The sequence below is a fragment of the Microtus ochrogaster genome, unplaced genomic scaffold (genome assembly GCF_000317375.1).
Source record: "Microtus ochrogaster isolate Prairie Vole_2 unplaced genomic scaffold, MicOch1.0 UNK14, whole genome shotgun sequence".
In the NCBI taxonomy this organism is placed as follows: domain Eukaryota; kingdom Metazoa; phylum Chordata; class Mammalia; order Rodentia; family Cricetidae; genus Microtus; species Microtus ochrogaster.
Genome location: NW_004949112.1, coordinates 359,737 through 370,804, shown reverse-complemented (window position 1 = coordinate 370,804; position 11,068 = coordinate 359,737). Strand labels below are relative to the sequence as shown.

Below are 11,068 nucleotides of genomic sequence, written 5' to 3'. Positions count from 1 at the left end.
AGTGGTGATGGTGGTGGCTATGACTGTGGTGTTAGTGGTGATGGTGGTGGCTATGGTTGCGGTGTTAGTGGTGATGGTGGTGGCTATGACTGCAGTGTTAGTGGTGATGGTGGTGGAGGAGGTAATGGTGATGAAAGGAAAGATGTCTTATCAGTAAAAATGTCAGTTCCATAGAACAGAACTTTATCTGTTTTGCTTCCCAGGGGCTGTCAATTGAAGAAAGGAAAGAGACAGTGCCTGTGTCACCCACTGTCACAATCACAGCAGCCTGCCATGAAGAGTCTGTGCAGGGAGCAGCCAGGGTCCTCCTGCACTGTGTTCCTAGTTAGCACTTGCTCTTAGAGAGTGCTGTCTGCAGCCCTGCTGTGGATCGGGAACACTAGCTGTGCATGTCACAGCAACTCTGCCATGTGCCATCAGACAGCACTTGACTTCTGAGCCTCCGCTTGTCTCTGGTTCAGCGAGAACACTGAGGGCCACTTCCCAGGCCTGTTGTGTGGGTGAGCTGGAGTGAATAATCTTCAAGAGTGGAACTGTCTGGCAAAGGGCCCCAGCACATGCAGACAGGAAGGATTATCTGGCATTAGGAAGCCGTCAGAGATGCTGACAGACAAACCTGGCTGAAGTGACAATTGGCAAACCCTGCACTATGCCCTGTTAACAGCCTCGGCCCTACACATGGACATCAGGCCTTTCTGCACTAGCAATTCTGTTGGCTCCATCTCTGGTCTGACACCCTGTCCCAACAGAACCTGATCCAAGGGAACCTTCCTGGTGCCAGAGAGGGACCAGGGACCACTCTCCCCCAGCTGGGTCCCACCTCACCACACAGGCCACGGCCCTGGGCCTTGCCGGTTTTGCTGGCTTCCAGGATCATGAGTCCTGAGCTGTGGAGCCACTGGATCTGGATGTGTGAGGGTGTCCGGATGATGTACATGTGGCCTGTATCCTCAATCTGGAACCCGTATCTGCTCACTGGTGGCCACACAGCCTGAGAGTCCACAGTCACCTTACAGGGTAAGGAGTTAGAGAACAGCTCATATATCTGTCTGTATTCCCACATACCTACCCACTGATACATCCACTTATCCATCCATCCATCCACCTGTTTATCTATTTACACCTCCATCCGTTCATTTGTCCACCCACCTACCCACCTACCCATCCATCTATCTCTTCATTATCATCTGTCCATCAGTCCTTCTGACAAACACTTACTAGCCACCTCTATGTGCCAGGCTGTTTGGGGCACATGCACCTAAGGTTAGTCCAACAAAACATGGGAGAATTCTGAAACTATTTTACAGGCAAAATCCAATAAAACCAGAACTGCAACAGCGGAAGGCAGGCTGCACCTCACTTCCTGCACAAACACAAATTCCCATCCCTTCGAAACACTTCCTTATCCGCTGGCTCTGCTCAGATGGTTTCTCCTGAGAGATTTTCTCTACACCTTGGGGCTTAGCCATCCTCCCTGGCATCAGCTCACTTCTGCACTGACCTTCAAGAAGGAATGAAGCTCTTCCCTAGCTAAGGGCACCATTAGATCGTGGTTTTCTTCAGGGCAGGAACCATGTCTGCCTCTTTGAATTCCCAGCACTTGCCTTTGGGCATCATTTGGGGGCCCCATCATTATCTGTTAAACAGCACACCCCAGTTCTCACAAACACTCAGGCTCTAACTTTTATTACAAACTGACAAGGTTAAAGGTGTATGTAACATAGAGTAAGAACTAAGTGTTATGCTATAAAACTAAAAGACAGAAAAGATTAAGATTATAAACTATTTATCATGATTTACTATCCTCCCTTCAGAAATAGACTATTTTACTAATCACTCCACAGATTACCCAACATGTGAACTACTGAGCTACCAGAAGGAGAAGCTCCATTCAGGAGCCAGAAAACTGACATTGGGAAGGTCCCCACTCTCTGATACCTCGAGCCTTCCTATTGTATTGCCAAAGATTTAAACTCCGGGTTATTAGTGTGACCCTGCATATCAGAAGCCCAGACCCTGGGGGTTCCACAGGCCTAAACAAGGAATAATGAGATTCAAGCAATCATTTAAGTCTCCCAAGAAAGACGAGCCCAGAACTGTACAGATCCATGTCCAAATTCTGGCAGAACCTTAAAGAATGAACGCCAATTCTCCTCTATTCCCAAAAACAGAGAGGGAAAGAATGCTACCAAACTCATCTTACTAAGCCAATTTTGCTCTAATACCAAGTTGGTTAAGAATATGACCAAAACAAAACTATAGACCAATTCCCCTCACAATGAAACAAAAACAAAGACAAACAAACAAAAAACCTGAAAAAGATACTTACAATACAAACTAATTCAAATTAATGAACATATCATCATATACCAGGGTCAAATTGGTTTCATTTCAGGACAGCAAGGATGATTCAATATACACAAGTTAATAAATGTGATACAGTGTGTAAAGAGACTCATGGGTAGAAATCACAAGATCATCTCAATGATGTAGAAAAGGCCTTTGATGAAGTCCAGCATCTTCTAGCGACAAAGGCCCAGGAGAAATTAGGAACAGGAAGAATACACCTCAACATAACAACGACTAGACTCTAGGCCCAGAGGTAATGCTGTATTAAATGTTGAAAAACCAAAAACATTCCTTCTAAAGTCAGGGACAGACAAGGGTGACCGCTCCCTCGGCTCCTATTTAGTTCAGAGTTTGGTTCTCTCCAGAGCAACAAGGCTAAAGAATGAAACAGGAGCAATCGAAATAAGAAGGGAAGCATAAATCACATTATCACTTATATAAAGACTACATCAGAACGTTCTGGTATTTCAGCCACATAGCAGGAAAGCAATCTCATCCTCAACAGCCTCAAAGAAAACAGAAATATACTTAACCAAGAACATGACTATATCTACAAGGAAAAACTTTAGCATCAAAGAAAGAAATTAAAAATAGAATCCATGCTCACAGATTTGCAGGATTAATACTTTGAAAATGGCTATATTACTAAAAATAATCTATAGATTCAACACAATTCTTATCAAAATTCTGTCATTACAGAAATAGAAAAACAATCCTCAAATTCATATGGAAGCACTAACGTCTCTGTATGGCCCAAATAATCCTGAGAATAACAGCAACGCTGGAGCTATCACAGTATCCAAGCACAAAAGTCTCTGTATGGCCCAAACAATCCCGAGAATAACAGCAATGCTGGAAGTACCACAGTATCCAACTACGAATTATACTCAGAGCCATAGGAGGAAGGAAGGAAGGAAGGAAGGAAGGAAGGAGGGAGGGAGGGAGGGAGGGAGGGAGGGAGGGAAGGAAGGAAGGAAGGAAGGAAGGAAGGAGGGAGGGAGGGAGGGAGGGAGGGAGGGAGGGAGGGGGGAGAGAGAAAGGGAGGGGATGGAAGAAAACAAGAAGCAAACAAACCTACCCCAGCACAAACACAGAAATAGATGGGATCAACAAAATAGAATAGAGGACCCAGAAATGAAAACACAGCTACAGTCACCTTATTTTTGGCAGGCGATTAAATCATGCGTTGAAGGAGAGACAGCCCCTTCAGCAGACGGTGTGGGGAAAACCAGAGATGCACGTGCAAAAGACAATAACTAGAGCTACTGCTCCCTGCACAAAGCTCAATAGGGATCAAAAGCTTTGAGGCAAGATGTGAGGAGTTGAAACTGCTGGAGGAGAGTCTAGGAAAACTGCTTCCTGACACAGGCAAAGGTTTTCTGAAAGGGCTCCAGCAGCAGGGAAGTAAGAGCAAATCTGATAAACGATGTTTCATCAGATTAAAGTGAAGAAAACAGTTGCCAGATGAAGATGCAGCCTGCAGAACAGGGGTGAACCTTGCCAGTCATCCAAGAGGGACATCAATACAGAGACTATCTATAGAACTCAATAAAACACCAAATAAAAGGAAAATGAACTGGACAGAGAATTCTTTTGACAGCGACTGTTTAAGGTCTTGTCAGTCTGATGTTGCCAGTTACCTTCTTCCCCTGGCATTAAAACTGATGAAGCATCCTATATTTAATAACTTTCAAATGTATCTTATTTTGTTTTATTTTATTTCATTTATTTTTTGAGCAGAGTCTCACTATGTAGCTCAGACTGGCTACACAGAGGCAGCAAGCCTCCCTGTTGCTTCCTGGTGCTGGGATTACAGGCATGCGCCATCATTTCTTAAAAGAGGGTGTCTCCCAGTCCCTGGCCCTCATTACAGACAAGTCCCAAGGCTCTTACTCCTGCAGGTCACCTCTCCGATGTACTCACCTTCCTGTTGAAGCGGTCGATGGTGACATGATGGGCGGAATGAGTCACATTCAGTATCACCAGACAGAACGGGGGCCAGTTCAGGTGTCCCTGCAGAAAGCCCAGCCTCATCAGCCCAGAGCCATGCCCCGAGTTCCCCTACAACTGTGTGGGTTGAGGAAATGTGGGCACACTTGTAGGCCTGGGTAGATGGTACTCAGAATCCTACCTGACCTCATGCAAGCCCAGCTGAGGGAAACGGGGGAAGAAGAGAAGAGGAAGGGAGTGAGGAAGGAAGGGATGGAGGAAGAGAAGAAAGAAGGGAGGGAGGGAGAGAGAAAGGAAGGGAGGGAGGGAGAGAGAAAGGGAGGGAGAGAGAAAGGAAAGGAAGGAGGAAGGAAGGGAGGGAGGAAGGGAAGGAAAAAGAGAGGAAGGTAGGTGTTTCCTCTATCCACGTGGCTCAGGGGGGTATCTTAGCACCAAGGCCATGCAGCTGGCACCTAGGACCCCAGGTCACCACCTTAGGATGGGTTCCTCACAGCTCCAGACTTAGTGTCAACCCTAAGGCAGCTGGAGAGTTGCAGGAACTAGGAAAGGAGCAGACCCCAGGAAGGGCCGAGAGGTGGCACTCTCTACTCGGCTTGTCCCCTCAGTCCCCTGGCCTGCTAAGAGATCTGCTTCCACTCCAGGAACCTCCTGGGAGGCAGAAAGAAAAGGAAGGATGCCGCCATGGCCTCCCCAAGACCTACCCTACCTTGGGGTGTTCACTGAACTCCAGCCTACTACCCAGTCTCCCCTCTGCCTAGTTCAGTTCTCAGGCCCTGGCAGGGAGAAAAGCAAGGGGCATTTACCAGGTTGGCACTCTTACAATCCAGGACATGTACGGAGATTATTTCCTCTGGGCTCTGACTGAGGACATAGATGGCCTCCTTGAACAGGGCCACATGGCTGCCATCGAAGGTTACAAAGCTCAGGTCTGGGAAGATGGAGCATCGGCCTGGAAGCAGGGGCAGGGAAAGACAAGCTGATGGCTCCAAGGCCACCTAGGAAGATGGGCAGGTGAGTCAGAGATTCTGGGGATTGTTGAGTCCCTAGGATCAGGTGTCTCACAGAGTTCAGAGGTGACAAGGGTAGGAGTCGCAGTGAGATGGGATTTCCTATGACGTGTGGGAGAGCACACAGATTATGGAGGAGGCATGCTGGAGTCGGGAAAGAGGCGGACAGAGGCTCGGGCAGGCCTCATAACTCACAGGCACATTCCCAGAGTGGGCAGCAGCGGTCTCCACCCACCCGCACAGCGAGGCCTAGTACGCCACAGTGAGGGCGCGCAGCACCCTGAGGACAGTGCTGGGACTGGTTCACACGTATTAGCTGGCCTTCTAGGCAAATGTGCCGGACGCAGTCTTGTTCGGCGATGGGCTGTGGCACAGAGCGCAGTGTCAGCATGAGTGCCCCTCAGAGCTCTGGTTTCCTACCTCAGCCCTTTCGGAACAAGTCAGATTCCAACAGGGCAGGTGACCTCGAGGTAAGGACTAGGGAACCAATGCCCTGGGATGGCAGGTTCCAACAATCACCTTGAAACAGAGAGCCACTTGGGAAGAGAGTCTCAGGGAGGGGATGGATGCGGGTGGCTGTAGGTGTGTCTGTCAGTGAGGGGTTATCTGGATGCTGGTCTGTGGGCGTGTCCAGATAGGGTTGGACGGTGGGCATGTCTGTGGTAGGTTGTCTGGATCGGGTTGGACTGTAGTCCTGTCTGTAGTGGGTTGTCTGGATCGGGTCGGACTGTAGTCCTGTCTGTGGTGGGTTGTCTGGATCGGGTTGGACCATGGACGTGTCTGATAGGTTGTCTGGATCGGGTTGGACCATGGGCATGTCTGTGGTGGGTTCTCTGGATCAGGCTGGACGGTGGGCATGTCTGTGGTGGGTTGTCTGGATCGGGTTGGATCCCGGGGTGTCTGATAGGTTGTCTGGATCGGGTTGGACCTTGGGTGTGTCTGTCAGTGAGGGGCTGTCTGGATCAGGGTGGACTGTGGACATGCCTGTGGTAGATTGTCTTAATTGATGTGGGAAGGCCCAGCTTGACCATGGGCAGCACCATTTCTTAGTTTTGAGACCTGGACTGAGCAAGTGTAGAGAAAGCTAGCTGAGTAGCAAGCATGCATGCATCTATTCTTTCTCACAGTCCAAATCACATTCTCACCACACCCTGCAAAAACACACCAACTCGACCAATCTGGCCCTGGACCCAAACAGGCAGAGTGGGGCCCTGCTGTGGTTTCAGGGGACCAAGGAGACCTGAATTTTTGAAGTACCAGGAGCTTGAGATAGGGATAAGTAGGGTCAGGGACACCACCATCTTGCAGCAGAGGGTGAATGGACAACAAGCACAGCCTATGACCATATGGTGGTGTCCATCTTAGTGGCAGGGAGAAGGCCAGGTCTTGGGGAAGGAATCACAAACACTGCCAAAGCACTCACCACACAGGTGGCAGAAATGTTCACTTCGACCTCCACCGATCCCTCTGCTATGCTCTGGGCTGGAGCTGAGCGTCCTGACTGCTCCGTGGTGGCCTGGCGCCCTAGATCCTCTTGGGGCTGGAGCCCTGCTGGGGTCCCGTGGGCTTCTGCCAGCTGAGGCAGCAGAATCAGTGAGCCCTCCCGGGAGACCGTCCTGGCTGATACCCGGCTTAGGGAGTAGGATGTGGGCATCAGTGGCACTGTACCAGCCTGGGGGCCCTCTGTCTCCATCACCAAGGGAGTAACAGTATGGCCCACTATGGCTGTGAGTTCTGTGAACCCACCCTGGGCAGAGCCAGAGATGAAGGTGGGTGGAGACACTCTCTTAGACAGCATGACTGCTTTAGGGGTGGTGCTCTTCCGTGGGGCAACAGACACTGTGGAGGGCACCCCAGGAGTCACAGCTGAGGCTCCAGAGCTTGCCAATGTGGTTCCCAGAATTAGGTCTGAAGCCACACCTGTTGTCTGGGGTACCATGGGGCTAGGTGCGTGTGCCTGGTCCTCCACAGCGGACACGAGAGGCACTGTCAGACTGAGTGTGTGAGCAGGTGCTGTTGCCGTCGTGGTCACGGCCTGATGCTGAGGTGGAGGTGTGGTGATAGAACCTTTGGGGCCTGGTGTGGCCTCTGGGACAGATGTGCCCACTTTAGCCAAGGGCAGGCTGGTGTCGAGTGGCAGGCCAGAGAGAAGCTGATGTCCCTGAGTTGACGCTAGAGAAAGTACGGCTGTGGTCCCCAGCCTATGAGCATCTGGGAATGGGCTGCCAGTAGCCAGGGTCCCCAGTGACAGAGCTGGGGGCCTGGAAGCTGTGGTGGTGTGTTGTGCTGGATGAGGCAGGTCAATGGGGCCTGAGCTTGGGTGAGGAGACACTGGCAGCCCTATGGGCTGGCTGTGCCCCGGTTCTTTCTGCTCTGTAGCTGGCACCACCTCCAAGCCCTTAGTGACAAGAGGACTGGCAGGAACCATTTGTGTTGTGCTCACCACAGTCAGGGGGTGGCTGGGTGAAGTGCTCCGGGCCTGGACAGATGGGGACATCCCTGTCTTATCTGTGACCTTAGTTACTGTAGTTGTCAGGTGGGATTCCAGGGATGTGGGAGGCCTGGAAGTTGCTCCAGGGGAAGTCATAGGTCTGGAAGAGGGGCTTGGGAGCCGAGAGGGCTGCAGGGGTGTAGTCCTAACAGGAAAGGAGTCATGACTCATGGCTGTCACAGCTTTGGTCATGAGTGGGAAGCGAGGGACAGGGGGTGACTGGGAGGAGACCGTGGTGTTGGGAGTCCCTGCAAAGGTCACAGTCACTTTGGTTGTCTCTGTTACACCTGATACAATGCCAGATGTGGATGTCTGCAGAGAACTGAGCGGGGAGGAAGAGGACCTTGGGAGGTGAGAAGAGGCTAGGAGGCTGGCAGCTAGGGCCTCTGTGTGGTGGGCAGGAACGTTTGATGTTGTAAGCCCCAGTGGGGGCTGCGGCGTGTGGTGGGCAGAACCTAGAGACTGCACTGGCCCTTCAGTAGCACCCATTGGTGGGTTTGGGGCTGAAGTCAGTGGAGCTACTGGGACAAGGGCAGGCCCGTGGGCGGGGACTCTGGAAGGCTCCTGGGGGAGCTGCTGCTTGTCACTGGGGGTGGGTAGCGCTTGTCCAGGTGCCAGGGTCTCATTGCCAAGCCCCTCCGAAGGACCCTGCAGGGCTGGCTCCACACCTGGGGCAGACAAAAGAAGAGGCTCATAGTGAGGGTGATGGCCCCAGCCACCCTCATGGGCAGGGCTGGGGTACGGGGCTAGAGGACTGGGACCCTAAGCCATCGGGCAAGCATGGCTTCTGATACCAGACAGCCACGGCCTCTGTCCACAGAAGCCAGCAAAACTGGACTCTGTCCACTTGCTTAAGCCTGGCTGTCCTGTACATTCAGCATAAGACCCCCAAGCAAGACCTCCACCCCTCGCTTTTCCTTCCTCTGAAACAGGGACCAGACAAAACCTTGCCAGCTCTGAACCCTTTCCTCCTGGAGCCTTGCCCTGACTCTGCTGCCATAGGATCTGGGACCTGAGCAGAATTCCCCAGAGACACCCTGGAGACTTGGGAGTCAGGAGGAGAAAGGAGAACACCAGGCTGCTTACAGTCTTCCAAATAGACACATCTCTGTGTGACTTCATCCAGGACCTTAGGAGTGGGGCACACAGGGACACAGCCTTCCACCCTAAGGAAAGAGCAGGGAGCTGGCTAGTGATGGAACACAGCACTGCTGGCCTCCCTCTTATCCCTTTATGGCGCGTGTGTGTGTGTGTGTGTGTGTGTGTGCTTATCATGCACACTCTCATGTGTGCTCTACAGAGACCTAGTCACGCATGCGTACAATAGCACCATGTCTATAGTCTTATTTCCTGACCAGCAGCGAATCACACATGCACAATGTGTGGCCATGTGCCCACCTGTCATATTCTCAGGCTCTCCACATAGGCCCATTCTCACACAGCTCACGGGCTCTTTCCAAGGCTATAGAAAGCTAAGCTATAAATATTGTATACACACATATGCATCTATGTAGATACCCACAAATATCAGCTTACACACCCCATGACATTTTCACTCACACTCGACTGCATATAGTCAGCTCACACAGGTGTGTGAGTATAGCTGTGTACAGCCCATACATACTTAATACATAAAAACACAACGTTCGGCTATACCCACATCATGCACCCGTATACAATGTGAGTATATGACATTTATATATGGCACACACATACTGTTGTGATTTGAATGTGAACCCCCGCCCCCATAAATTCATGGTTGCGCCTTCCCACAACAATGGCTGATCCTTTCTTAAACTGTGGTCCCAAATCAACCCTCATCACTAAGCTACTCTTGCCAGGTATTTGGTCATGGCAGTGAGAAAAATAATTACTACATACATAAAAGTACATTTCCCCAACACACACATTCCTATGCTCAACTTAGTACACACTCCTATACACACCCTCACACGCATGTCTACACACAGGCTCAGTGTGCTGAGACTGTTTCCTAGGCATTGACTTCTGCCCACTGCCCCTGGCCTCACCTGGGCACATCCTGGCAGCTGGCTGCCCATGGGTCCCGGCATGTTTGGAAGCAGGGACTGGCACAGGCGTCATAGTGCCACTCGCAGACGGGGTAGGCAGCTCCTAAGGGCTTGGCATCTAGAAAGACAGTGAGAGACAGAACACCAGAGCCCGGCGTTTCCTCAGCTCAGCCCATGCCTTCCCTGCCTGAAGTGAGGACAGGTGACCACAGGCAGAGAAAGATTCAGAAGCCAGGCAGAGGAGGTGGCATTCATGAAGCTGAGGGCCTGCTGGCATCTCAGCTGGTGTCCCCATGGGTGTACTTTAAACTTCTGGGGCCAGCGCGTGTTCTAAGACAGGAAACTGGAACCAGGCGTCACGTGATCCCCACTCGGCTCCCTTCCTCACATCCACACAGGCCATGCGATTTTACACAATTGGCCTGTAGCAGGAGGTGAGACCCAGGAAGTTGGCTGGGTCTCAGTCCACTCCGCCACCGCTTGCTCATCTGCCAATATGGACATTAGACCACCTCCCATTCCAGGGGTAGCCCTAGGGGGTAACCCCCCTTTCCAAAAGGATGAGGATTCTGTTCCTTGGGGACATGTGGAAAGGAAAAGGGGACCAGGCAGGAAAAGTAGCTGAGTGAGGCAGAAACCCCAGACTTAAGAACAACGGTGGGGCAGACACTTACCCAGAAGGCGGAACAGTGCACCACCACGAAATGCCTCCGTGTGCTCGTATGGCCTCAGAGCCAGCTCAAGGCCTGATGAGTGGAGGAAGGAGCCAGGCTTTGCCAGAGACTCCAGAGCCACCAGGCCAGCCTGCCATGTCCCCCGGTGCAGAGAGAAGGAGGCTTGCTGGTGAAAGGCTTCATCTCCACGCCACTTCGCCATCCTTACAGACCCATTGGCTGGGGTGTGCAGGAAGAAGTTGGGTCTGTCTGCTGCTTCTAGGGACACAGCGTCAGGGTCTGCAGAGCCACGGGAGTTACATCAGTGTACAGACAGAGACAGATGTGGGGATGCAGCACACGAGCACATGGCCAGTGGTTGGGGACCACAGCTCCCTGGGGATGAGTTGGACCCTATTCTCCTGTCATTGCTTCTTTGACCTTCCTCCCTGTCCAGTGACCACCCTCTGGTCACTCATCTCTTGGGATAAAGGTGGGAGGTTACAGAAGCCCACAACTGCTCCCTCCTGTCCTGCCTCTCCTCTCTGTGTTGACTGAAGTTTCTGTGCTGCCTGGTTCCTGCACTCA

At 51.6% G+C, this 11,068-nt stretch overlaps 1 protein-coding gene across 1 annotated transcript in view; it reads right to left on the bottom strand.

Annotated features, from left to right (window-relative positions):
- The window catches only part of Otog (otogelin), a 70,017-nt gene that overhangs the window by 13,731 nt on the left and 45,218 nt on the right, over positions 1-11,068 (bottom strand). Inside the window, exons 33-40 of the mRNA XM_005366751.2 lie at positions 10,502-10,780; positions 9,828-9,945; positions 8,884-8,963; positions 6,730-8,465; positions 5,502-5,670; positions 5,103-5,248; positions 4,273-4,362; positions 826-1,009 (exon numbers count right to left, since the gene is read on the bottom strand). Coding sequence (XP_005366808.1) covers positions 826-1,009; positions 4,273-4,362; positions 5,103-5,248; positions 5,502-5,670; positions 6,730-8,465; positions 8,884-8,963; positions 9,828-9,945; positions 10,502-10,780 — 2,802 coding nt within the window. The remainder of the gene's footprint in view (positions 1-825; positions 1,010-4,272; positions 4,363-5,102; positions 5,249-5,501; positions 5,671-6,729; positions 8,466-8,883; positions 8,964-9,827; positions 9,946-10,501; positions 10,781-11,068) is intronic.